The 23,559-nt window shown below is 48.3% G+C and overlaps 1 protein-coding gene across 4 annotated transcripts in view; it reads right to left on the reverse strand.

Annotated features, from left to right (window-relative positions):
- Znf827 (zinc finger protein 827) overlaps positions 1 to 23,025 on the reverse strand; it is a 152,312-nt gene extending 129,287 nt beyond the window's left edge. For all 4 annotated transcript variants that reach the window (XM_070022155.1, XM_070022156.1, XM_070022157.1 and 1 more), the window contains exon 1: positions 22,386 to 23,025. In XM_070022155.1, the coding sequence (XP_069878256.1) occupies positions 22,386 to 22,428 (43 nt within the window). In that variant the 5' untranslated portion in view covers positions 22,429 to 23,025. The remainder of the gene's footprint in view (positions 1 to 22,385) is intronic.
- Between the last annotated feature and the right edge of the window lie 534 nt (positions 23,026 to 23,559).

Below are 23,559 nucleotides of genomic sequence, written 5' to 3' on the forward strand. Positions count from 1 at the left end.
CATAAATTCCTGCTGTGAGCTGTGACACTGACCAAGATGCACCGTACTCATAAACTGATACACTAAATCAAAACACTTTATACAGCCAGGCACCGGTGGCTCATGCTTAGCAGGCCGAGATCTGAGGATCGCAGTTCAAAGCTAGCCCGGGCACAAAAGTCCATAAGACTCGTATCTCCAATAAACCACTAGAAAACCAGAAGTGGGGCTGTGGCTCAAGTGGTAGAGCGCTAGCCTTGAGCTGAAGAGCTGAGGGACAGCGCCCAGGCCCAGAGTTCAAGCCCCATGTCCCACAAAACAAAACAAAACAAAACACACCTTTGTATTGCTTAAAGATAGTATTAACTTTTTTATTTATTTTTATTCTTTTTTTTTTTGGGTCCAGTCGTGGGGCCTGAACTCTGGGCCTGGGCGCTGTCCCTCAGCTCTTCAGCTCAAGGCTAGCGCTCTACCACTTGAGCCACAGCGCCACTTCTGGCTTTTTTTCTTTTTGCTTATGTCGTGCTGAGGAATTGAACCCAGGGCCTCATGCATGCAAGGCAAGCGCTCTACCACTGAGCCATCTTCCCAGCCCAAGTATTAAATTTTTTAAAGAAATAAAGTTATATTGTTACTTTTATTATATCTTATTACAGCAGCCCCGGAAAATGAATGTAGTTCAATTTGGATGGAGAACCCCGGACATTTCTCTAGATTTGTTCATCTCTGTATTCTAACTTGTAGTCTCAGTCAGTAATGTCATCTTTGCATAAACTGGGTCTTACAGCACTGAACTAACTTAATGCTTGTTAGTGTTAAATCCTGTACCTGCAAGGACCGAGAATGGCCTAACAGGTTATTTTTGCCTGCCTCTAAACTTCAGCCAAATAGCTTTCAAATGACAGGTTTGTTTGTTTTTTTTTAATGACACTAACAAGAGAAACCTCTACTAACTAGAGGTGTGTGTGTATATATACATATATATATATATAAGTATATATACTCAGCCTTAAATATGTAGTAGCAAATTAGTAACAAAGCAACAGTTCAATATATAACTTGAGTCCACTTCCCAGAAGGAAAATCTAGAGACCAAAACTGTACTGGTTAGTCCACCGATTGATTACTTGCTCCTTTACCCTTTTCTGTGCCTCCGTGCTACAAGAAGCATATAGAATCTGTCCCCTCAAGCAATCAGAAGTAAATCTACCATGGCCTACCACGTCGTTATCAGAAAAATTGTCTGCTAAGGCTGATAAATTGGTCGATTATCTGCTTCCTTGCCTTTTATTTCCTCTTGTATAAATGTTTTCATCTGAACATTACCAATACCTGTCATAAGATGAGCGATAAATTACCAAACTACTGAAATCACCAGGAAATCCTTAATAGATCAAAAAAGAACTTAACCAGAAAAAAAGAGTCCTAATAACATAATAGAGCACTCTGGAGTCTAAGAAACAGGACTCTATAGGTAAATAAATGGCTTCTTTGCAAAACCTCAGGTTCCACACAAAAGGACAAAAGTTCCTTGTGGGACAGACACCTACTGAGAGTGCTGGCGGGACTCACCTTGCCAACAAAACACATGGTCAAGAGCTACAAAGCTCCACACTATCACTAAAACTGCGTATATCCATAAAGGGCCACAAAAGAGAAGTGCTTTAGTGACAAGACAAGTGCTTTGTGTTTAGTGCTTAAATGCAAACAGACAAACACACACACACACACAGCACAGATACAGAGAGGGAGTTCCCCATCTACCCCAGCCACACATTGGTGTCATTGATTTTGGAAGAATATTTTCAGTAGTCAGGCCCAAGAGTCTCAGACATCAAAGGATAGTGGATCACAAGGGCACCCCTAATGCAAACTGAACTTCATGCACTGATTGAGGCCAACAATTTTAACCTTTACTCTGACCAGGCTTAGAGCCAAGGCTGCTATCAAGTGAACAAATGTATTCTTGTTCATTCTCTCCTATTCTTTTTCCTGCTCACTTTCAGGTACACAAATAAGAAGTCAAGGACAAGAGACCAAAAGACCAGGATAACTGACAAAAACTACAACCAGCCAACAAACTAAGGCAATTCCAAAGCCAGGATAACCTACAGGTACAGGAGAATTCCCTTCACGACTCAGAATCCAATGGCTTCGTTCACCTGGTCCTTGGAAGATTCCTGGGGGTAACTTCATTTCACGCTTCCCCCCACCCCTGACTTTGCACTGACAGATTTGCTAGATCCTTCTACCTGGACAGAAACCTGGCTCTGTTTTCAAAGTTACTGTCACTAGCACTGATGCTCAGACAAGACATTCATTCCATTTTCCCAAATGGTTACAGTGCTTTGGAAATGCAGTAAGCGGTCAGGCTGAGGTCAGGGACTAGCAAAGCTGCTGTTTTAGACAAGTGTCAACTCCAAAGTAGGTGCCCCACAACCAAAACAAAACAGAAAAAGCCTTTCGGTGTGCAAAGACAAAGACCCACGGGCGCCAACACCATAGGGGCACAATAGGTCCTTCAGTCCTTCCTTTCTGGGGAGTGTCTATGAAATGACCCAACTCTGCGAAGAAGACACACCCTTCTTTTTCCCTATAGAATTTACAAGTCTCTGCAGTCCTCTAGCTACAGATTTACAAGTATTGAGTTAACCAGCTTATCCTTCATGAATCTGAGAAAGAAAAGTAGAAATGGATTGATCTATTTAAAGATCATTTGAGGGATGTAAGGTGGAAAGGCTTTTTGATATACACACATTCTACTACTCAGGCTTTGTATTAAATCTACGTGGTTTGGAGTTACTTAGAGGAGGCCTAGATGTGGGGGGAGGCTTTTTGGGGGTACTATTTGGTTGTCTGACTGGTTGGTTTTATTTTGCTTGGTAAATCCATGTTATCAGCAGTAGTTAAAAGTCCAACTTTGAGACAGTCTCTGTCTCACATTGTTTAATTGTTGTTACTAATTTTTTAAATAATCTTTAAAATGTAAATACCATTCTTAACTCAAAGGGTTACGTCCCTCCCCCCGCCCCCAAAAAAACTCTTACTCTAAAGATACAAGGTGGACAAGATGGCACATAACTAATTCTGTATTTGAAAGGCTGAGTTCCAGACCAATCTGGGGTACACAGTATATTTGATGCCAGCATAGCCTATATACTGAAATCCTGTCTCCAAAAATCAGGCACTTTTTCTTTATGGTAAAAACAGAATAGAGCTCTAAAACGGTACTAAAATCTAGCTTATGACAAATGCTGCTCCAGCAGCATCTTTTCAATCAGCCACTGTGTGAGGCATGAAAGACTTTTGTACCTCATTTTTGTCACATATAAAGGGAGAAACTGGAACTGATCAGTGGGTTATAATCCATACCTTGAGAAGCCCCAGGGCACTAGGGCAAAGTAGGGCATTAAGAACCTATCCCCAGCTCTCATGGACACACATCTGACCAGCACAGCCTCACTTTAACCCTTTAGTTGTTTGTCTTAATTCTGATAAACACGAACTTAGATGACTCCAGAAATTCTCCAGTGTGGATCTTTTATGGAATGACCACTCCTTTTCCAATCATTGTTTTGGGGTGTCTTGGGTAAATAGGACATGATTTGAAATCCTATATAGAATATCAAAAGAAATAGAAGCAACAAGAAAAAGAAACAAATAAAGAAAAAGAGAAAGAAAGAAAGAGAGAGAGAGAAAGGAAGGAAGGAAGGAAGGAAGGAAAGAAGGAAGGAAAAAAAGGGCTTATTCAAAGGGGTGGCTTGTACTTGTTTAGGTTTGTGGAATTCCATGGATAACCAGCTAAAAAGATTCCCCCTCCATTCCCCTCCCCTCCATCTCCCCTTCCCTCCTCTCTTCTGCATCTCCCATCAGGTCTCACACAGGCAAACTGAACATCTCGAGAGCAGGATGGAACATTTAGCAGTGGATGGAGCACTGGGCTGATTTCTACCAGCTATGTGACTCCTGATGTTCAGTTAATAAAAACTGAAGACCCTACAATTTGCTAACCCACAGACTGTGTCAGGAGCAGTGATGAACCGGACAAATGGGAAACATTCTGTCCCTGCGACTTAGACGTACCGTCCATAAAATACAGTGCAACACCTGCTTCTCCTCCCATCCACGGGGATCCTGTGGGGCAGCCAAGTCAACTGCAAGGATAGACAACACTAAACTGTATACCTACAGGCTCTCCTGCCTTGAAGGCATGAAACATCTGCAGCTTCAAGAACTGGCCAAGTAGATCAAATAAGGCCACAGAAGTTTTATGTTATAGCAACAAACAGAGAGCAAAAGAAAGCATAGCAAACCAGAAAGGGCATGAGCTGTGGACTGAATCCCGCCTTGCAGTCCACTAGGCTTCCTTGACTTCGTAGGAGCCCTACCTCTCCATTATAGAATAGGATGCAATTATCGGAGGTTTTATGGGGTATTGTGAAGGTATTATGTACGGAGAGCACCTGGCATTGACTCGGTACTTAGTGAATTTTCCCCTTTCCCTTTGGCCGAGGTACCTAGAGATCTCAGATGAGAGTTCACAAGTAAAGAGTAGGGCTAATACCTCAGGGCTATTGACACTGTTCCCAGCTCTACATCACAGTCACCTCAACCAAAGGAGACAGGAAACTGCATGGTTGTTACAACCAGGGAATCCAGATGTAGAATGTGCCTAGTCATCAGGAAAATCTTACAGTCCTGGCACAGTTTAAGGACAGAAAGGGAGCAAAAGCCAATAGTGGAGGGAAACTCTACGGTCTGGAATGTTCCAGAGACTTCCAACCACAAACATTCCCTCTTGCATTTAGACTGTGGTAGGCTTTGTGGTGTGGACCATGGCTTCTGCCCTGCTAGCCAAGTCTCCTCCTGAATCACGTGACTTTCTCCAGGAATCTCCAGGCTACATTTTTTGTGAATACACCAACATGGTTCTTCACCTCCTATAGGCTAGATACAGGAATTAGGCAATTCATTTCTGAAAGATGAACGTGGTAGGAGATAGTCTCTAAAGCCCTTTCCGCCTCTAAAACCTTGTGATTCTAACTCACTGTTACCTGCTTCATTTCTTCACTCATTGAACAACCATACGATATACTTTCTGTCTTTGAGTCTGTGATCCACTAAGTTCAGTCATTCATTCAATAGTATTGATAGTAGGTATCGCTTTGATTTGGTGACCAATTCTTGACCTCTTATTAATTCATTTATTCACCAATATTTATTTATTGGCCACCAACTATAGGCCAGGTGCTATTACCTGTAAGAATATTCAGAAAAGGAATAAGCCATGTACTATTATCCATGTCCTTAAAAAAACTCAAGTCAGGGGCTGGGAAGGTGGCTCAGTGGTAGAGCACTTGCCTTGCATGCCTGAGGCCCTGGGTTCAATTCCTCAGCACCACATAAGCAAAAAGAAAAAAGCTGGAAGTGGCAGTGTGGCTCAAGTGGTAGAGCACTAGCCTTGAGCTAAAGAGCTGAGGGACAGTGCCCAGGCCCAGAGTTCAGGCCCCATGACCAGACCCCCCAAAAAACAATAAAAAATAGATAGATAAATAGATAGATAGATAGATAGATAGATAGATAGATAGATAGATAGATAGATAACTCAAGTCAGTTAGGACAATGACAAGCAAGCATCAGCCATCCATACAGGAGATCATGATGATATATCCAGGGGAACCAGGATGAGGCTGTTTAATTCTGCTCAGAAGCGGAGACAATGGTAGGATAAGAAAGAGAGACAGGAAGGATATCACAGAGATCTCAGTATTGAAGCCCTTTGTCAAGCAAATCAGACATCTGGATTGAAGACATTCCAGAAACACAGTAAAAAGAACACGCCAAGGTAAGGAAACACAAGTCGAACGAAGCCAGGGGCATCAGGGCGGGGACAAGGCAGAGGAAAGGGACTCAGATGTCAAAACTTCTGCCTTTTAATAAATGCCTAAAAGATCTTTAATAAGGACCACCAGAATTATAGAAAAAATGTTTGAGAAAGTCCACCATGGGATAAGGAAAGAGAAGGAGAGATTGAGGTTAAAAAAGAAAGAAAGAAAAACAGCAGAAAAGAGGATATAAGTGCACAACTATTTCAATTCACTGAGTATAGACTACAGCAGGGACAGGATGGACATGGTCAGTCCTAGACAGTCCTTCCTTTGGAAGAAGAACCCACAAGACTTGATCGGTTCGGTATGGTAAGGGAGGGTGGCATGTGGATTTTAACCCAGGCTCCTGACCCAAATGAATGAGCTAACAGACACAGCAACCCAGGAAGAAAACACAGTAAAACCAGAAACACTCTCAATTCTGGGTGAGAACGTCTCAGCTACCCCTTGACAAATCATGCTAGACTCATGGCAATCAATGGAGATCCCCTCCAACAGAGAGCAGCAAGTCACCAGGTAAACATGATGAATCTTCATAGACCAATAAGGTCCCTCCCATATGTGTTTATAGGGAAGAAAGGTCACTTGCCTGCTGAGCTTACTTTAACTTAAAATTAACAGATATGGCATAAAGCACATATTGCCACTCAAATTTATTGACAGAACGAAAGAAGTGTCCTTCCTCCACCTTTGGGGTCTTCAGGGAAAATATTCACAAATTGTGACAGGACGCAGTGCTACCCCATAAAGCTGAAGAAACACACAGATTGCCATTCCTACATAAGTACCTTAGAAGGGTGGCCCTCAAAGAGAGGTCTGTGAACCCCCCCCCAGGGTCCCCAAGGCCCTTTCAGTGAGCTTCAAGATCAAATCTGCTTTCCTAATAATTCTAAGATACCATCTGCCCTTTCCATTCTGTTGACATTTATGCCAATGACAGAAAAGCAATGACAGATAAAGCTGTTGGCACCTGGGCTCAAGTCAAGGCAATAGCACCAAACCATACTAGCAATCATGACATTCTACAGTGTTACAGTAAATAAAATTGACACGAGAATCTACACAGGAAAAGAAAAATACCCTGCTGGTTGCACTTAAGAATAAATGTCTTTAGGGGCTAGGAAGGTGGCTCAGTGGTAGAGCGCTTGCCTTGCATGCATAAGGCCCTGGGTTCGATTCCTCAGCACTACATAAGCAGAAAAAAAAGCCGGAAGTGGTGCTGTGGCTCAAGTGATAGAGCGCTAGCCTTGAGCTGAAGAGCTGAGGGACAGCGTCCAGGCCCCACAACCAGACCCCCCCCCAAAAAAAGAATAAATGTCTTTGATAACATAATAACAATTAACGTTATTGAAAATTTAACCTTTGAGCAAACATCTTTTGGTGTCACATGTAATATATATATGCATAAAGCCATTCAGCCATCACTGGCATGTTTGGCAATGACAAGCAAAAGGACATGCGTGACTGTCAGTTAGGAGCTCAACAAGCCACTTTTCCATGGTGCATTCCTTCTCATTGAAAGAATAGCTGGCAAATTAGGCAAATGTGGGTCTCTGGCAGACTATTTCTTGGAAAGGAACGAAGTAAATAAAGCTAATACTCAAGGAAAAACGGACAGTATTTTTAGCTAATGATGAAATTCATGTTTTCAAGTGACCATTAAAAGATTAGAAAACTGGCATGCTACATGTGCACCTAACAGATTCCCAGTATAACAGTTTAAAAGCTTGTTAGATAAGATTCCCACTGCTATTAGTAACTTTATATATTACACTGCAAAATTTATATACATTTGGTTCCTCGACCTAACTCAAGGATTCAATATTTGACAAATGTTCAGTGCTAATGTTACAAGCATGATGGTTTATTCAAAGCACAAGCCCAGTAGGTTTAATGTAACAACACACACACACACACACACACACACACACACACACACACACACACACACAAATGTAATGTTTGAGCATTGCAACGACTAATGTTTAGGACACTTGGAATAGTTTTTTTTTAATCCACAATTATCTGAAAAGGCGATTACATATATACCCAAAACCAGATTTTCTTTATTTATCTGGTGCAAGAGATTGAATACAACAGCAGATATGTGATTCTTGCTGTCTACTAGTAAAAACCAGGCATTCAAGGTTTGCCAAAATAAAAGACAATGCCCTTTATCTCTTCAATGTCTTTGAAATTATACTTTTTTTTTCACTAAAAAATGCTGTTTGCAGTTAACATGCACTGGGTTAGAATCATTATTTTAATGGTTAAAAATAATTACATTGTTCAGTCTTAATCTCTAATATAAAGCAAGAACACAGAAGCTCTTGGCATCCTCAATAATTCCCAAGTTCTAGAAAAGTGATCTTGACACCAAAATGTTTGAGAACCAGTGTCTTGGGAACTTTCCCACTTGGTCCAAAGTGAGCTAGACAGGCGTGTTATAGAAACACCGCTCCTAACAGGAGATATGGATGCATAGCTGGCCACCCTCACTGTATGTGCTCATGGTGCAGTACTACGAAGTGCGAACACAAACTTAGCACGGCTAGCTACAAGCTTCGCAAAGCATCCTGGCGAATAAAAACACCAAGGTGTAGAAGGCACCACTGCTTTGAGGAATCCCAAAGATGCACAACTAAATGACACAATAAAGCTACGGAGAACACGTGGTGGGACCTGCAGGGGAACAGGCAGCAGAAGACTACGTCACAGGCAGGCTCCATGGTACTGGGACCTGCTAGGCTGGGTTGGCAGCTTCATCACTATGCCTGGTTATTATGTGGAAGGCACAAGTATTCTGCTGACACACATTAAGGTCATACTGTGACCTTCCCTAGCAGTGCCACAGAAGTATGGGATTCAAGAAGCCCACTCTATAGACCTCCCCCGCCCCCCCCCCCCAGCTCCCTCCACAGGGACATCCACTGCCATGTGTCCGAGCTGTTTTTGCAAGAGAGGCTTCTCTTTTTAAAAAGACCCATCACCAGGGCTGGGAAGGTAGTGGTAGAGAGCTTGCCTAGCATGCATGAAGCCCTGAGTTCGATTCCTTAGTACCACATAAACAGAAGAAGCCAAAAGTGGCGCTGTGGCTCAAGCTCTAGCCTTGAGCCAAAGAAGCTCTGGGACAGTGCCCAGGCCCAGAGTTCAACCCCCAGGACTGGCAAAACAAAACAAAACAAAAAGCCATCATTTCCTCTATCCTCCTCCTCCTCCTCCTCCTTCTCCTCCTCCTCCTCCTTTTCCTCCTCCCCCCACCCCCCCCCCAGGGGGAGAAATGACCACACTTCACACCTCTAAATCTAGCAAGCATGATCTCTTACTGCCAGCCCCTGCCATCTTTCTCTGCTCCTATCCTTATGTCACCAGATGGCCCTGCAGTTCAGTGAGGTTCCTTCTGCTGCTGCTTTCCAGTGGATTTCAACCTCTTACGGATGAGGGGATGCTCTCTCTTTGCATTGTGTGACTGGTCATCCCTTCTTCCGGGCTGTCTGGGATGCGGCTCCTCCACAGACTATTTGCCCAATAGTCTGCATTTCGGTAGACATTTCACACTAAATTCCTAGTATATTACCTCACACTTGTTAGCCTATTGATTTGTCGGATTCTTGGATTGTAATGGGTCAACATTTGAAAGAGACTCATTCCACAGAACTCCTGTGGGCAGAAACAGATTCAAAACCAAGGAATGAGCAGACAGCGAGAGCTACAGAGCACCATGGCTCTAGCCAGACACCCCAACTCCACAAAGGCGAACTCGCCAATAAACTGAAAGAAGTGCTCCCCTAAGGTAGAACTGATTTCCAATTTTATATTAGAAACTAAGCAAAGCAGTATTTGCTTTTCAGAACTCTTTCCCCTTATACCACGTGATTTCAGAGTCCAACGCTCCAATCACACCCCAAATTACTGGAAGTTCTTAGAAAGCCCTGACAAGTACTTGAGCTCCGTCCTTTATACATACATGGCTCATTGTCATTTTGTTTTATTGAGGAACTCACGGTGGAGCACAAGCTGTCTTCAAACTTGTGATCCTCCTGCTGGAATTACAGGGATGCACTACACCCAGCAGGCGAGTCATTTGTACTGTTTCCGTTTCTCTTTATTCAACAGGTCCTCATCTTATCAAAGAGTATCTTCCCTTATAATATCAACCAGCCTGGTCCCAGCCTCGGTTTTCTGCTCAGCATCTTACACGTTTGTGAAAAATACTGTTCAAGCTGAATTTGAATTTGTTTGCCTCTCCTTCTCCGCCCACTTGGCTCTTGACAGACGGGACCATGCTCTGCTCAGCAGTGCACATCCCTAACCTTGGCATCCACACACAGGCTCAGTCATGGGAGTGAATGAACCAAGGCTCCGTTACCACCCAAGCTGACAATTTGGGATGAATGACACTGTTCCCCTCACCTGACAAGAGCTTCAGACACTGAGATGGAGCGTGCGCATACACTCTTTATCCGCCCCCACTCCCCTCCTCAGATCCAGCAGCCCCAGCTGCTCAATAATTAACTCCTTGGATGACGACTTCAAGAGTCTGCTGGGTTCTCAGTGCTTCCTCTCAGGTAAGGAGTTTGTCAGTTCCTGGGTTTCACTGGAGCCCCCAGTCTGCAGTCAACACTGTAGATGGAGGTGCGGCCACGGCCGTTCACGGAGCCCCGCTGCCACCCTCTCTTCTGATTCCAGAGCTGAAAGACGCGGCTTCAAGTGGAGGCTGAATTTTAAATATTACTTGTTGATTACAGTGATTATCTCTGGGGGTGGAGGCTGGGAGAAGGCAACTTTCACATTTTAAACATTTATACAGAGCTTTAATTATTTATACGACGCATGTACTACGTTTGTCATTAAGAGTCGACATAAGGGCTATGGTTAGAGCTCAGTGATAAAGCACTTGCTAAGAAGGCGTACAAGACCCTGGGTTTGATCCCCAGCAACACACACACACACACACACACACACACACACACACACACACACACACACACACACACACACACACACACACACACACACACACAGAGAGCTATATAATTAAACAATAAATCAACACTTCTCCTCATGGAACCCCAAGTTATAGGAAGATTTCTTTAGGAAACCATCCTATAGGTAGCTGAGCCAGATCCTTGAAACTAGATCCATTAATAGCTAATTTCACATGATAATAGATCATATCACATCTATTATTTCACTGCTGGACAGCTGTTTTTGTTTCTGCTTTTAATTCAACATGTCCTCGTCTTATCAAAGATAGCTATGATTCGGCTTTATGGAGTCATTCCTACTTAAGCTACCGTTTCAGTTCTCTGCATTCCGCTCTGCTTTCCCACCTGTGGACTGGAAGCGCACCTCTCTGTCCCGGGGTGAGTCCGGGCAGCCCACACTCCACACCTAGAGCAGGAAAATTTCTCTCCTCCACAAATGTCAGAAAGCAACTCACTGTGGATTGATTTCTCTCTTCCTTAAGGTCAGATTAAAACCCAGCAAGTTCTTCTTTGAGATTGGCTTCCATTAAAGGAACATTTCCTGGAGCCTGGGGTCTGCACATTCTGCTTCCTCCCCAACCCAGCCGTGCCTCCCACTCTGAAGAAACTGGCTGCATTCACAAGAAGAGGGCCACACCGAGCAGAAGAGGCACTGAATTGGAGCCTACTCCAGAAGCAGCGCCTTTAGGCCGTGGAAAGGATCACCCAGGTGACTGCCGGCTCCACCATTCCAACGTTACCAGCCCACAATGTCACCTCCTGAGGAAGCAGAGACTTTATGGTCAGCACAGGCGTAGGTGAATGAGATCCGCGTGTTCCGTCAGCACCTGACCACGGGGTCTCTGAGCAGGACGGGGCTGGGGGGGGGGGCGGTCATTGCCTCAGACAGGGAGCCTCCTCACCCTTCTCTCTGCCTCAGTTTCCCTTTGGTTGCCTCACAAACACCGGCTCACTGTGAAAGTGCCCCCAAGACCCAGCCAGCACAACATACAGAGGATGTTTGGGCATCATCATCTTCGCCATTGGACAAGATAGGGCCACTTGTGCACAGAGAGGCTCAGTGACTCGACCGAGGTCACAATACCCGTGAGAACTCTCAGTGACGTGATGAGGGAACAGGGAGAGAAGACTGTGGTCTCCTGGGAGGAAGGAATATGAGGGAGAAAACTGGAGCCCTTCTTTCCCGGCTGGGAGGTCCTTGAGTCTCTGGTTTCCAGCTTTGAGGAGCTGGAGCCAATTTCGGGCTCCAGCTAATGTTTAGGGTTGTTGCTTTTGTTTTGCTTACTGGTACTGGGGCTTGAACACAAGGCCTCAAGCACTTGCTTGGCTTTTTCACTCAAGCTGGTGCTGTACCACTGGAACCATACCTCCAGTTCTAGCTTTTCGCTGGTTAATTGGAGATAAGAATCTTACAGATTTTTCTACTTGGGCTGGTTTCAAACCCTGATCCTAAGATCTCAGCCTCCTGAGTAGCTCCCAGCTAACTCTTAGGATTCTAATATCTAGCAAAGTATCATCAATTAGTTGTAGACACAGCATCCCGTCTTTATTCTCGGCTGAAGTGACATCACGGCAGTGTTAGTTCTATAGCTCAGGACTATTTCATCTAAACTATTCATTCAAGTCATCTAGGGGACTTTATAAAAATGACTGGTCCCAGGCTCCATTCTGAACTAACTGAGGAACCAAATCTTTATTAAACACCTAGTATATTTTTCAATCTCCAGCCAGGGCTGAGAAGCTGGGAGTTCAAACACCAAAGGGCAGCAAACTGTTCTTGATTAACGACACAACACAGTGAAAGCCACTAGAGGAAATCCTCATTTGAAATGAATCTGCACCTCACACTTCAGGTGTACAAATACAGCCAGCACTTACTGCACACATACTATAGACATGCTTCCAAACATCTCCATGGAGGAACACTTTGTCCCACTGAACCTGTGGTATTCCCACATTTAGCACATGAACAGGTGAACAACGGCTGTCCCTTGGTACGGTCACAGCTGGAATACAGTACACCTAGAATCTAAACCCCCACCTTATACAACTGCTTCTCTGGTGCTGCCATCCTAGAATGTGGCTCACAGTACTTCCATGTAGTGATGCATGAAAAGATCAGAAAATGTTGGAGCATGCAGAACAGTTTCCAATCCAAATGCCTGCAGGGACCAGGAGGAAGAGACCTGAGGAAGGTGGGCAGGTGGAAATGCATATGGGGACCTGGGGGCTGCGTAGCAGGCACCATGGCCATGGAGGAGCGCATGCCTGAGGACGGGAGGCAGCAGATTGCGGCCATGTGGGGAGGTGGGCCCAGGACTGCTGTCTCTTCCAAGTTTTCAAAAGAAGCTAGAAATCTGGATTTTTTTTTAATGTGAAACCTCCCATTTCCAAAGTGTTATCTCAAGTTTTTAAACATACTGTGTGCAGGGTGGCGGGGTGGGAAACACATCAGTACGGCACCTGCTGGGACCTCTGATGTTCCCTCTCTCCCCAATTCCCTCGCTCTTTCTTCTTTCCTCTCTTCCCTTCTCCCCCTTCCTCTTTCTGTCCCCCTCCCTATCTCTCCTTTTCCTCTCTCTCTCTCCTCTCTCTCTCTCCTCTCTCTCTCTCATCACTACCCCTCAGTCTTTTAGTTAAGAGCCACTGAATATGCTATCTTGTTTTGGTTCCCTGTGATTAGATACTACAGAGTCTGGCTTTCCTGCTTTCTGTGCAAAAGCTGAACTATTATAACCTATATAACATATGGAAAACTCAATGTCAATTTCCCCTCAGTTATTTTAATCAGAAGACTGACTGCTCGTTGAGTAAATGAATAAACAGATCTTTATTAAACACCTAGCGTCTCATCTGAGTTTCGGTCCAAGTCACTGGAGGAGGATTTACTCTCCTCACCCGATAGTAAAATCCAGCCATAATTTGTTTTCCTGATTATTACACAACAAGATATAATTCAGAGCAGATCATATACACAGTGGAAGTCATTCCAGTAGCAAAAGCCTGATATAATATTGTTGGCCTACGAGGCAAGCATTAGTCAAGCCTTCCAATCATAGCCTGGTAAAAGAATTTTATTATATCATATTGTTATTACTCAGTATGCTAATGAGATCTACGGAAAACAAACTTTAAAAAATCACAACCATAAACATCTAAGTCAGAAATGGCAGCAGGAATCACAACGTAGGTAAAATTAACACTTCATCTACTTAATCATAGGTAATATTTATTGAGCTCTACGACGCAGGGGACATTAATTAGGCATGATTTTGTACACATGCCCTCTGTGACATAGGAACTATTATTAGTATTATTTAAAAAATGAAGAAACCGGAAGACAGGGAAGCTAAATAATGTGCACATGGTCACAGAGGAGCGTGTGGCAGTAGCTCAGTACCTACCAGCATATCTGTGCACCTGACATTACTTTTTGAACTTCAAAAGCACATGAGTTCTGTTTTGCCTCTCGCACGCAATATACAGCAAAGGGGAAAGAGACCAAAGTCACTGAGGATATTTTCAACCTCTTGACGCACAACCACAACAAAAGCTTTTTGAAAACAGACCTTCGGACACCCCAAGGTACTAGCACTCTCTGACTTGAGAAAAATCTATCACCCTCCGCAAGCACAGTAGCTTGTTTCAAAAGCCCAGCTAAGTCCATTGCGGCTGATCAATCATGTACGAGATCATTTTCGTCTGGCCTTCCTCGGTCCCCTTTGAAAGCCAGCTTCTTCAGAACACTCAAAACAATCCACCCTGAGATCCCTTTTCCCCCTTGGTTCTTCACATGGCACTTCGAAGAGAGTCTAGCTACTTTTCTGACCTATGTAGACCTTATCATAGAAACAGAGAAGTTATTTTGGAGTTTACTTTTCCAGGCACTGAGAAGGTCCAGCATTTATTCTTTGTTGATTTGGGTCCTTTATCCCCCCAATGCTGGGAAATCGCACCCAGGACCTCATGCGTGCTAGACAACCACTCCGCCACTACCCTACTTCCCCAAGTCCCCAGGTTTGTTTGTTTAAAAAAAAAAGAGAGAAGAGTCCCAGGCCATTTAAGAACCACAGAGATACAACAATGAGAAAGGATTGGCCAATTAAAAGACAAATATCCTTTTTAGGCACACAATCTACTACATTTAATATAACCTTAGGTCAGCCTGGGAAAAGCAGAGTTCCAAAACACCTCATTCTAACTTGACGACAGTGAGGGTGTATCACTGTGCATTTTATACAACTAACCAGAGGGGCCTCTCGTGTGTGTGTGTGTGTGTGTGTGTGTGTGTGTGTGTGTGTGTGTGTGTGTGTGTGTGTGTGTGTGTGTGTGTGTGTGTACAGTAAAGCTGACTTTTAGAAAACAGACAGAAATATGTACCCATACGGATTAGGATTTGTATCAAGCCAAAGTCTGACTTTAGGAACCTACTACCTAAGATCTGCAGCAATGCTAGCCAGGGAAGGCCCCTGACTGGGGTGGAGGTAGGGGTAGGGGTAGGGGGGTACTGCGAGGGGGGGGTGACAGGAGACAGGAGCAATCTGACAGGCCCTCACTCCCACACCTCGTCATAGTCTCTTCTCCAGTATCACAACAAATACAATTTAGAGACAGAAGTAGAAATACCAAAAAAAAAAAAAAAAAAGTTTGGGAGATGGTGTCTAGAACAGCCTGTCAAGTGCCCTTAGCTATTTCTAAGCTCTGTGCTTTGTACATTATTTTCTTATAAAACATGACCGAAGACATCACAGCTACCAGAACCATAAAGTGTTTTGTACACTTAGCCCTAGATGGTCTGAGTGAGTTACTGAGCTACATCTACCAAAGTAGGAGACAGAAGAGGGCATGAGAGAGGAGACAGCATCATTATTCACGATCTGTACCCCTCAAATAAGAGTACAAGTGCTAAGCCAAAATAGTAAGGAAATCAGATGAGCAAAAACTCACCCATTCATTTTACCATAGGAGGCTGAGTCTGGGTATCTTCTCAAGTCTATTATTTCACCTCAGTCTTATTACACCTCATGCTAGAAATCCCTGAATGCACCCAAAAGTCCTATTCAGTAGGTCACCCTCTCATTATCTTGTTCGGTGACCAGTCTGATTAAATTGTAGAAAATTACTAATATATCAGTCAGAAAAGAGAGATCAGTGCCAGCAGGGTTCTATTTGTTTTTCTTTCTTCTAATACTCCAGTAGATATTTCTTTTTTAAAAAATGAAGAATGCAGGACAGGGCAATTTCAAATGAGGGCTAAAGGATCTATTAAACTAATCATTTTCACTGATGGCACAGAGTGACCAATCGAACACCCAGAGAGTGGCACAACAGAGCGGAAATGTGGGCTCCTCCATCCTTCCTTCTTAGTGCTGTGCCTTGAATGTTTAAACCCCTCACCAAAGCGAGTAACTTGAAAGTTAACCCCCCACCCAACACATAGGATCAAGAGGTGTGGCCTTTAGAAAGTGATTAGGTCATAGGTCATAACAAAGATGAACAGGGTTAGTGCTCTAACTTTAAAAAAAAAGTAAGAGGCCCCTGGGGGGACTGGACTTAGTCACTTCTTCAGCCAAATGAGGACACAGCCAGAAGGCAACACTGTTGACACCCAAGTCCTCACCTGACACTGAATCTGCAGCCGCCCTGATTGTGAACTTCCCAACTTCCAGAGTGGCTGGGCAGTAAACCTCTGTTATTTGTAAATTACAGACCTAAGGTGTTTAATGACAGCAGCACAAATGGTCATCTTAGAATTCAAAGACACACCAGTTTGCATCTATGAAGTGTCCAGGGTCTGTGATACCCGGTGAGAGTTCTTTCCTAGATAAGATCTGAAGCCATACTCGCAGAATTCCTAAGTCAACTAGTTTAACCAACCCAGCCCAACACTATTTCTAACCAGACTTTTTCTACAAAAACATGTTGTTGATATTAACAAGACCTCTAAACTGTAAACCAACTTTTGACCCCAGGGAAGTCAGTCTGGTAATTTTACCAACACACACACACACACACACACACACACACACACACACACACACACACACACACACACACACACACACACACACACACCACTCTCCGTTGGGGGAAGTCAGTCTGGTAATTCTACCAACACACACACACACACACACACACACACACACACACACACACCACTCTCCGTTGGGGGAAGTCAGTCTGGTAATTCTACCAACACACACACACACACACACACACACACACACACACACACACACACACACCACTCTCCCTTGGGTGTGTCCCTAGCTCCATCTACCTAGTTTTACAAGCCTCCCAAGTCTGAGATTTTCCTGAACCTCCCTTGGACCTGACCTAACAAAGGCCACTCACAGGCTCTAAAATACCTATCACACAGCAAACTCTAATGCTGGCCGGAAGCTGTCCAATGTATACTTTTCCGGCATGATTTATTAACACTTTGCCATGGTTAGTCAGGAGGTATTGCCTGGTCACTGCAAAAACTACTGAGAATAAAGACATAAAAAGATGGATACAAGTATAAGAATTAAGGGACCCTGGAATGTTCCAATCATGTTGATCTCCTAGTTTTACTAGAAAGCAAGAGAAGGTTTTTAGTTGTTGTTTCCTTTTCTTTTCTTTAAGTTTTGTTGATGGAGAACCCAAGAACCTGTTCTGCTCTTGACCCACAACTGAGTAAACAGTGAAAATATTAGAAGAATAGTTGTTTTATTAACTTTTCCTTTGTGCTCCCCTTTGGGAAAAGCCATCAGGCAAATTTCCAATAGTAAATAAACATAACAGGATCTAAAGTCATATGTGTTTATAAGTAAATGGATGCTAATGAGGAAATCTTAAAAGTGCTGATCACCAATGGCCAAAGCACTTACTGATGCAACAAATACAGAAGAAAGCCCCCTCGCCTCTTCTTAGCTTGTAATGTTCTCAGAGAGCCAAGCCCCACGCCTGGCAAGCAGTCTTAGCATTAGTTTCCCTCTCTCTTCTTCCTTAGGCTAACAGACATTCTTAAGTTACACAGTTCAGGATTCTGCTAAAGATAAGCTCCTAGCATGGCTCACTGGACCTCTAGGATGTTGTCTGGACACAACACTGAACCAGGTTCCAACCAAAAGAACTTTTGTAACACAAAGCAGAACAACAAAAACATCAACAGCAATCGAGTCCTATATAAACCCTAAAACGGTCATTACTCCTCTAAGCCAAGAAATAGGTGCTTTCTTTTGAATAATGATTTTTAAAGCCATGCCACCCATACAGGGTGGTCTTCACATCCTCTGCAGGAGCGCCTCCAGAAGGATCACAGAACTTCTTTGTGATTTGTAGACAGTAAGATCATCACTCGGCTCTATGGGAGAACCCATATTTTTTCTGCATATGGATGAGGCCCATATCACAAAACAGATCCGTTCTCTGTCTCTCTCCCTCTTTCTCTCCCTCTCCTCTCTCTCTCTTCAGAGGCCCAGGAGGAAATGACTGTGTAGAATTTTAAATCAGAAACCCAAAGCTTAAGTTAGTAGTGTCAGGTTAAAGGCTCGCCCATTCTCCAAAGCTAATTCAGTTCTGAACAGTCCCCGGGGTGTCTAGCTGAACAGAAGGAGCAAGGAAACCTTAGCAGCCCAGAGCCCAGCCGGGGGAATTGCTGGGACTCTGTGCCAGGGGTGGAGGCTCACCCCAGGCTTGGTATCAGATCATTCCAGGCCCTGTCTGGATTTCCAGGACTGAGCCACTCAAGGTGGAACTTCCAGGGTCCCTGGAGTCTGTGCTCTCCAGTGGGAGGGTGGTGGGCTTTTGTGCAGTAAGACTGTCCCTGACTAGTGGTATATTTAATAAAGGAGAAATGGACTCAATGAATACAAAGAATAACAGATACCTTAGGCTTTAGCAACTTTCCATCACATTGTTGGGGGGAATGTGTGCAGGGGGGGGGCGGTGATCATCAAGTCTTCTATAAATTGAGATTACACAACTTTCTTAAATATTGCAGGGTTTCATGTTTACCGGTTCTACAGATTCTTTAACACATCAGTAGTGGCATCACTTTGGTATTTACTAGAAAGGGCTTTGGGGCCTTAATTTACGCTAGCTCATTGCCCTTTTACCCCCTTTTCTACCCATCTTCTTAGGGTCCTCTTTCTCTACCCCAACATCACACCCATCATCCTTTTATTTTTTTCCAGGATTGATTTTTAAATCGGCCCCTACAGAAACTTAAGCCCCTGGGTTGACTTCTATCTGGCAACTTTAATCCCCAACCTTAACTATAGTTGAACTTTAATACACTGTTTCTTCAGGGGGAAAGAAGCCCCCTCTTCACCTGAACAGTTCAGTGTGAAAACGAAGACTTAGGTCTGCAGTTATATTCTAAGTTATATTCTCCATTAAACAGAAAACGAACCCTAATTTAGACCCGCGTCAATATTTATGACATCTCCACACCACTTTGCAAGTTTCACCAAAGCCTCACTCAGCATTTAACCCATCCCAGCTCACTGGGGCTGACTTGCAAAATAACACTCTTTGCCAGAAAATCTGCTGTTGGGCCAAATGCAAATTGCTTATAAAACATGTGTACACCGGGGTTTCAGGCAGACATCACACATCCACCAAAAAAAAAAAAAACCCAAACCAAACCAAACAGCCTTCACTGAGAAGGTAAATGGAAAAGCTTCACAAATTAAGACTTCCCTTTTCAAAAACAAAACAAAAACCAGGAAGGACAAAACCGTGCTTCCAAAGGTAAATGGCCTCTGACTTTAAAGTAAAAGTGGCTGTCTGTGTCGGAGAGGGCGGCGATCAGACACACGGAGGTGTGCTCGGGTGCCTGGGTCTGTATCTGTGCGTGTTTTCCTGTTAAGTGGAGGGCAGCGGCCCCCGCGCGGGCCCGGGGGGCGGGAGGGCCCCCTCCTCCGGGTGACTTCCCCCGCCAGGCCGGCAGCCCGCGGGCGAGGCCCACCAGGCCCCGGGAGCTAAAATGGAGCCTGAATTTCCTCCGCGCCGGCGAGGGCAGCCTCCGGAGGTCAGGGTCAAGGTCACGGGCAGGGCAGGCTGCAGCTGCCCGCCCGCGCGGCGCGCCCGGGCCGGGAGGGAAGGCGGTCTGTCCCCGTCACCGCCCGGACAGAGATCCCCGCTGCTCTCCCACCCCTCCTCCTACCCGAGCCAACCTTTTATTTAAAAAAGAAGCCGGGCCGGGGTGGGGGGGTGGGGGGATGGGAGAGGAAGGGGGGGGAGAGAAGAAAGGAAAGTGACCCAATCACCCCGCACACCAGCTCCCCCAAAGTTGCCATCTAAGGGCAAGTTCGCAGGCAACCCCGAAGCCCCGCGGCGGCCCGCGCCCCGATCCCCCCACCCCACCCTTACACACACACACACACACACACTCACACACACTCGGGCCAGCCGGTCACACCGGGGACCCGTCCGCCCTGCACCCCCCCCCCCCCGCACGCTCCTCCACCAACTGCGGCGACTTCGGCGTGGGTCGCAGCGCGGGGCCCCGGCGGCTCCGCCCCGCCCCGCCCCGCGGCCGCCGGCGGGCGATTTATGTGCACACACACTCGGTAGGTCCGTCCAGCTCGACAGATTACACGGGTGACATTACCCTCGGAACCTCTAGCGGGCAGGCGGGGAAAGGCCTGCCCAGGGGCAGGGGTGTTTTTGCTCTAAAGGAAGGGGAAGGAAAAAAAAAACCCAGAAAGCACCACCCCAGCCCTGCGCACCGGGAAGGGGAAGAAAGAGGAATGTGTGCGGAGCGCACGGCCTGCGCCGCCCCGGGGGGGACCCCCCTCCCACCCCCGGGCCGCCCCGCCGCGGACCCCTCGCGCCGCCCCGGGGCCGGGGGGGTGGGGGGGCGGACATCGATCGCTGCCTGTCTGCGGCGGAAGCGCACGGCTCGCGCCCGGCCCCGGCCCAGACACCAGCGCCTTAACCCTTCCCCCACCCGCCGTGAACTTCAGGTGACCGACCACGTCGGCCGCCCCGGCGCGCCCGCCCCGCGCCCCCCCCCCCCCGCCGGCCCGGGCTGTGCAGCCCCCGGGCTTCTCCGCGCAGCGCCCCCATCGCGGGGAGGGGAGGACGGGGGGGAGGGAGGCTGACCCTGCGTCCCCCCTCCGCCCCCCCCGCCCCCTCCCCCCGCGCCTGCACCGCGTCCCCTCCCCCGCCACCCCGCCCCACGCCGGCTCCCCTGCCCCCTCTTCCCCCGGCATTCAAGGAGCCCGGCGGCCCCGGGGATATTTTTAGTTGCTTCTTTCTCCTTCACTTTTAGCTTCAGCAGCATCTCGGAACGCTCGCAGCCCGGAGAGATGGGGGGGAACGGGCCGGGGGGGGGCGGGGGAAAAGTTAGAGGAGTCTGGCGAAGAAAAGCCGAGGGCGGGCGCGGGGGCCGGGGGCGCGGGTGGAGGAGGGGCCGGGGCGGCAGGCCGCGCCGGCGGGCGAGCGTCCCCCCCGGTCGGCGTGCGTGGCCGCCGCCGCCGCCGCCGGGGAGGGCTGCGATGCACTTTAGTCCCGGACTCTGCTCGGGTTTGCCGGGGAAGGGAAGGCGGGCGGGGGGAGCTCCGGGAGCCCGAGTCTCGGCCCGGCTCCGTCTGCTCCCACTGACCCCGCATTTGATGGCGACCCGGAGCCCCCGCCCCTCCCGCCCTCCCTCCCCGGTCCTCTTCCCCCGGGGCTCTGCAGGGACCTCGCGAGCCCGCCCGGCCTCCCGCGCCCGCCCTCCCTCCCTCCGCCGCCTCGGCGCGGCTCCCGCACCCCACATCCGCCCGCCCGCTGGCCCGGCCTCGCCCCCCAGCCCGCTGCCCGGCGCGCCCCCCTCGGCCCGGCGCCGCGGGAGCAGCCGCCCGGCGGCGCGTGTGTCCCCGCGCGTCCGCGTGCGGCGCCCCCACGCCCTCCCCGCGTGTCCCCGCGCGTCCGCGTGCGGCGCCCCCACGCCCTCCCCGGCTCCCCCACCTCCGCCCGCGGCCCCGCGGCCCGACCCTCCCCGGCCGCAACCTTTACCCGGACACGGACCTCTCCCGGGTCCCCGGCCCGGCGGGCGGCCGCGCGCCCGACACCCCCCCCTCTCCACGCCATGTCACGGCCCCCGACCCCCCGCGCGCCCCGGCCCCGCACCCGCAGGGCGCGGGGAGCCGCCGGGAATTCTCGTGGGCAGCTCGCCACCTCTCCCACCCCCCCACACAGACACCCCGATAAAGCCGGCGTCCGCGCGGCCCCCTCCCCCGCCACCCGGAGTGGGGAGGGGGAGGAGGGGGGGCAGGCCCGATCTCAAGGAAGGGGGAGGAAAAAAAGAAGAAGAGGAGGAGGAGGAGGGAGGGAGGGGGGCGAGAGAAAGAAAGAAAAAAGAGCGAGCGAATGGAAAGGGCACGGGGCTGATCATCACCAACATGGCTGCCTCGGCGAGGAGTAACCCGGGCTGTGTCTTTGTCGGCTTCACCTCTGTAACCCTAAACTGAGGCCGCAAACAACGGCGGGGCTGCGGCGGGGCCGGGCGGCAGGGCCGGGCAGGGCCGGGCGCGGCGGGGAAGGGGTGACTTACGTGAGGGAAGGCGCTGGGGCTGCTCCTGCTTCCTCCGGGGCATTTTCCCCCTTCCTCACATTCTCCTCCTCGGTTAATGGGAGATCAAATAAACCCCCGTGGGGGCACGGAGGCCGCCACGGGCAGGGCCGGGGAGGCAGGGGGCGGGCGGGCGGGGGGGGTCCCCCCTTCTCTCCGATGTGTGCGAAAAATAGAAAAAAAAAGGTGAAAAAATAAGAGGATGGAAGCTTGTTTCCTGAAGCCCGGAGCGGGTTTCTTCTCTCTCGCTCCCCCTCTCTCTCTTTCTCTCTTAATTTTTTTCTGTTTGGTCGTGCACCTGGCTTGTCCCCCGAGCGTAATATTCCTCAATGGAATCGGATCTCATAGGTGTGAGTGAGTGTGTGCGTGTCCGGGGCTCGCGTGGGGTGGGAGGGATCGGTCAGTGCGCGCCGGTGCGCGGCGGGGATGGCCGCGCGCGGTGTCTCCGAGCCCCTAACACTAAGTCGGGATCAAAGGGCAGCGGCGGCGGCGGCGGCGGCGGCGGCTCGGCTCCCGGCTCGCTCGCTCGCTCTCGCCCTCGCTCTCTCTCTCTCTTGCTCTCCCCTCGCTCTCTCTTGCTCTCTCTCCCCTCTCTCTCTCCCTCTTGCTCTCTCGCTCTGTCACACACACACACACACAGAGGCACAGACTGAAGGAGAGCGAGACACGCGCGCGCGCGCACACACACACACACACACGCGCGCGTGCACACGGCACACACAGCCCTGGAAGGTGCCCTAAGGCTCCCCGGGGCCGACTCCAGCCTCCCGGGCTGCGGAGAAGCCCCCGGGGGGCGCGCGCGCGCGGGCGGGCGCGGGCGGAGGGAGTGCTTTCCCGCGGCTCCCCGCTCGTCGCCCCTCTCCCGGGGGGCCGGGGTGGGGGCGGGTGGGGGTGGGGAGAGGGCCCGGGAGAAAAGTTTCACCCCCCCCCCACTCTTTTCCTTCATTATTCTTACTGATTCTTCTCCTTCTACCCTGGGTCTCTTCACTTTTTGTTTTAGGAAACTATGTTTTGTTCTAGTATAAAACCCTTCAGGTTCTTTTATTATTTTTTCCCCTTCCTCTCAAGTCATCCATCGTCTTGAAGTCTGGGGGGGGGGGCTGCCTGGGGGGGGCGGAGGGGGGGGACACGGGGTTAGAGCCTCCCACAAGCCCAG

This window comes from Dipodomys merriami, unplaced genomic scaffold (assembly GCF_024711535.1).
Source record: "Dipodomys merriami isolate MVZ:Mamm:240054 unplaced genomic scaffold, mDipMer1.0.p SCAF_15, whole genome shotgun sequence".
Taxonomy (NCBI): domain Eukaryota; kingdom Metazoa; phylum Chordata; class Mammalia; order Rodentia; family Heteromyidae; genus Dipodomys; species Dipodomys merriami.